At 51.0% G+C, this 2,541-nt stretch overlaps 1 protein-coding gene across 1 annotated transcript; it reads right to left on the reverse strand.

Annotated features, from left to right (window-relative positions):
- Positions 1–1,384: 1,384 nt before the first annotated feature.
- Positions 1,385–2,170, reverse strand: PLICBS_009864 (uncharacterized protein; the record flags this gene model as incomplete). The annotated part of the gene is made up of 1 exon (XM_065601733.1): positions 1,385–2,170. One exon carries the CDS (start codon positions 2,168–2,170, stop codon positions 1,385–1,387), a length of 786 nt encoding a protein of 261 aa, XP_065457805.1.
- Between the last annotated feature and the right edge of the window lie 371 nt (positions 2,171–2,541).

Genomic DNA, 2,541 nt, shown 5'->3' on the forward strand with positions numbered 1-2,541 from the left:
ACAAGGCGGATCTCCGCCTGGCTGCTTCGCGGAACTCCACTTTACACTCCCCAATAGGGAGCGTGCAGGGCTAGGTCGGGCTTAACTAATGACTCGTAACTATAGCTCGCGCATATGGGTAATGGCTGTAAGACGGTCCTTTAGTCCGCCTCGAACGCCGAAGCTATGGATTAGTCTCGACGAGAGAAAGGTTACTAATTCCTATAGCGACTCTAGATTGAACCGTCGTTAAGAGAAATATAAAAGCACGGAAAGCTAGTCTGTTAGTAGGAGATAACGAACGCTATGGCCGTGTTTAACCTGGTAGAGGAGTGGCGCGAGGGGCGCAGGATACAATAGGGGCCCATCTCTACGGCCGACGATTATAGAGGCCCTTTATCTTATAGCGAGACAGCTAGCCGCGTCAGTGTATGCTATGCATGCAACCTGTAGTCGGGCTCGCGTGGCGGGGTCGAGGTCCTGGCCGCGGCCGTAGAGCATATGCAGTTAGTCGGTCTGACTCGCAACTCGTTTACACTACATGAAGCGAAGTCAATCACTGCAACCATTCCCACTCTCACTCAATAAGCGAACTCTATACATTGCTTTATGCCTTACCTTCAACGGAATATGCCGACTGGGACCCGCTTAACTTCTGTGCTGTGCAGCCCCGGCTGGACAATTTTTAGAAAGAAGCGGATGACTGGCGAAGAGTATTACCAAGCTGTTACGTAGCTGACAACTCTAACCTACACAGTCCAGCCACGCTGAACCAACAAAACTTCGAGCTGCAACCATGTTAGGTCGATCTGAGACGGAGTTTGTATCCTAACTTAGAGACGAGGCGAAGGAGAAACCATTACTGCCATCGGTTGCAACTACTACCAATGGCCTCCCGCTCTATTATTCTGTCTCGGGGCGGGGCCTGTTTCCAACCGCGGCTACCCATGTAGATAACGCACATGACCCTCATTAAGGGATTTTGAGGTGATCACCGGATCCGGCAGATCACCGTCACTTCGTAGAGGACATCAATTGGCAATAGCTCAACAATCATGGCACCGATTGATGAGGCCCTTGATTTCCCGAAGTCATCGGAATGAGTTAGTTATGCTGCACGCCGCTCCAGGTGCTACGTGACCACACTGCGACGCCGATGTCAGAATAAGCAGCCGTGAAGATGTGATGTCAATACGGGTGTTCGAAGTATTTTTTGGAGACATTACTGTACAGTACTGTCATCCCAGGTTGTAGAATACTCGTCCTCCAGGTCAGAGATTAGCTGCAGATTTTACTAGTATTTCAATTCATTCACTCAACTCTTCTCCCGCAGCTTTGATTGAATTGATTAAATTGATATTTCTCAGTAGATCAGATGCATAAGAATGCATCTGTATTGTTGTCTCTAAAACCTGTAGCAGGTATCATCACCATCATCGAAATCTTCAACAAGCACGGCTTCAAGGCCGTCGTTCTCAGCCTCCTCGCCTCGAACAGTTAGCATTTCAATCCAGCGGTTGTGAGACGCTAGATACGCAGAGTCCACCTTGTCGCTAGAGAAAGTCTTGAATTTGATTTTGAGGTATTGCACTGCAAAGACCCTCTCCCCTGGAACGAGCATAGACAAGTTGTGAGACTTAGCTGAATCCACCTGAGCTTTCCCTTTCATGTCAAGACTGTCATCCGGGTTTCCTATCAACGCTCCTACCGGTCCATGGGCTGTTCCGCCGCCGTGGACACCACTTGAACTGCTCGTGCTGAGCGTCGCATCTAGCAGAGTTCGATATCCGGTCACGAGGTAGACATCTTTGCCGCGCATCTTGGAGCGCTCGATCCATTGCCGTGTCGCTTCCTCGCTGATGATGGTGTCGTACCACGAGTCGGCATTAGAAAGGATGTATTCCTTTACGTGGCATGATTTTAATTCGTCGAAGCTCTTGGCCTTCGTGCGCAGGAACGCTGAGGCAAATCGCGTCAGGGAAGCCTCCAAATCCACAGCATGGGTCGACTTGACCATGTCAGTGAAATTGTGTATATCGCTAGAACTGACGGCAGGTTTGGGTTTGGTTGGAAGTATCGTGGGATCGAAGAAGCCACTTCTGGGATCCTTCTGGTCGTTGATGAGGCGGCCTAGACCAAGAGCGTCCAGTGGCAAAGGAAACGATAGTAGGGAAATTAGAGTCTTCCCCATGTTTGTATAGTCGGTTGGGGACGGCAAAGAAACCAATATCGATGAGCCCGCAGGGATGGGGCCTCCAAAATGTGAGTTTGTGCTTGAATATAACTATCCCCGCATTGCGTGGAGCGATTGGGGCCCTCGGAATCCTTTGGGCGGGGGTGTGGCCTGGACCGGTATACTGGGGAGGTCTCGGCTGTGCTGGGACTGTCTTGGCTGTACTGGGCCGGTCTCGGCTGTACTGGGCCGGCCTCGACTGTACTAAGATCATCTGAGGGTTGCTCGAGCAGTTCCAGCAGCTGAACAGACACCGAACCAATCAAGCCTTGCCCAAAATGCCCAGCTGAGGGTCGGCTGTCTTGTGATCGGACACCGGTCTGGTATCG

Source organism: Purpureocillium lilacinum, assembly GCF_023168085.1.
Source record: "Purpureocillium lilacinum CBS 284.36 DNA, scaffold_7, whole genome shotgun sequence".
Classification (NCBI taxonomy): Eukaryota; Fungi; Ascomycota; class Sordariomycetes; order Hypocreales; family Ophiocordycipitaceae; genus Purpureocillium; species Purpureocillium lilacinum.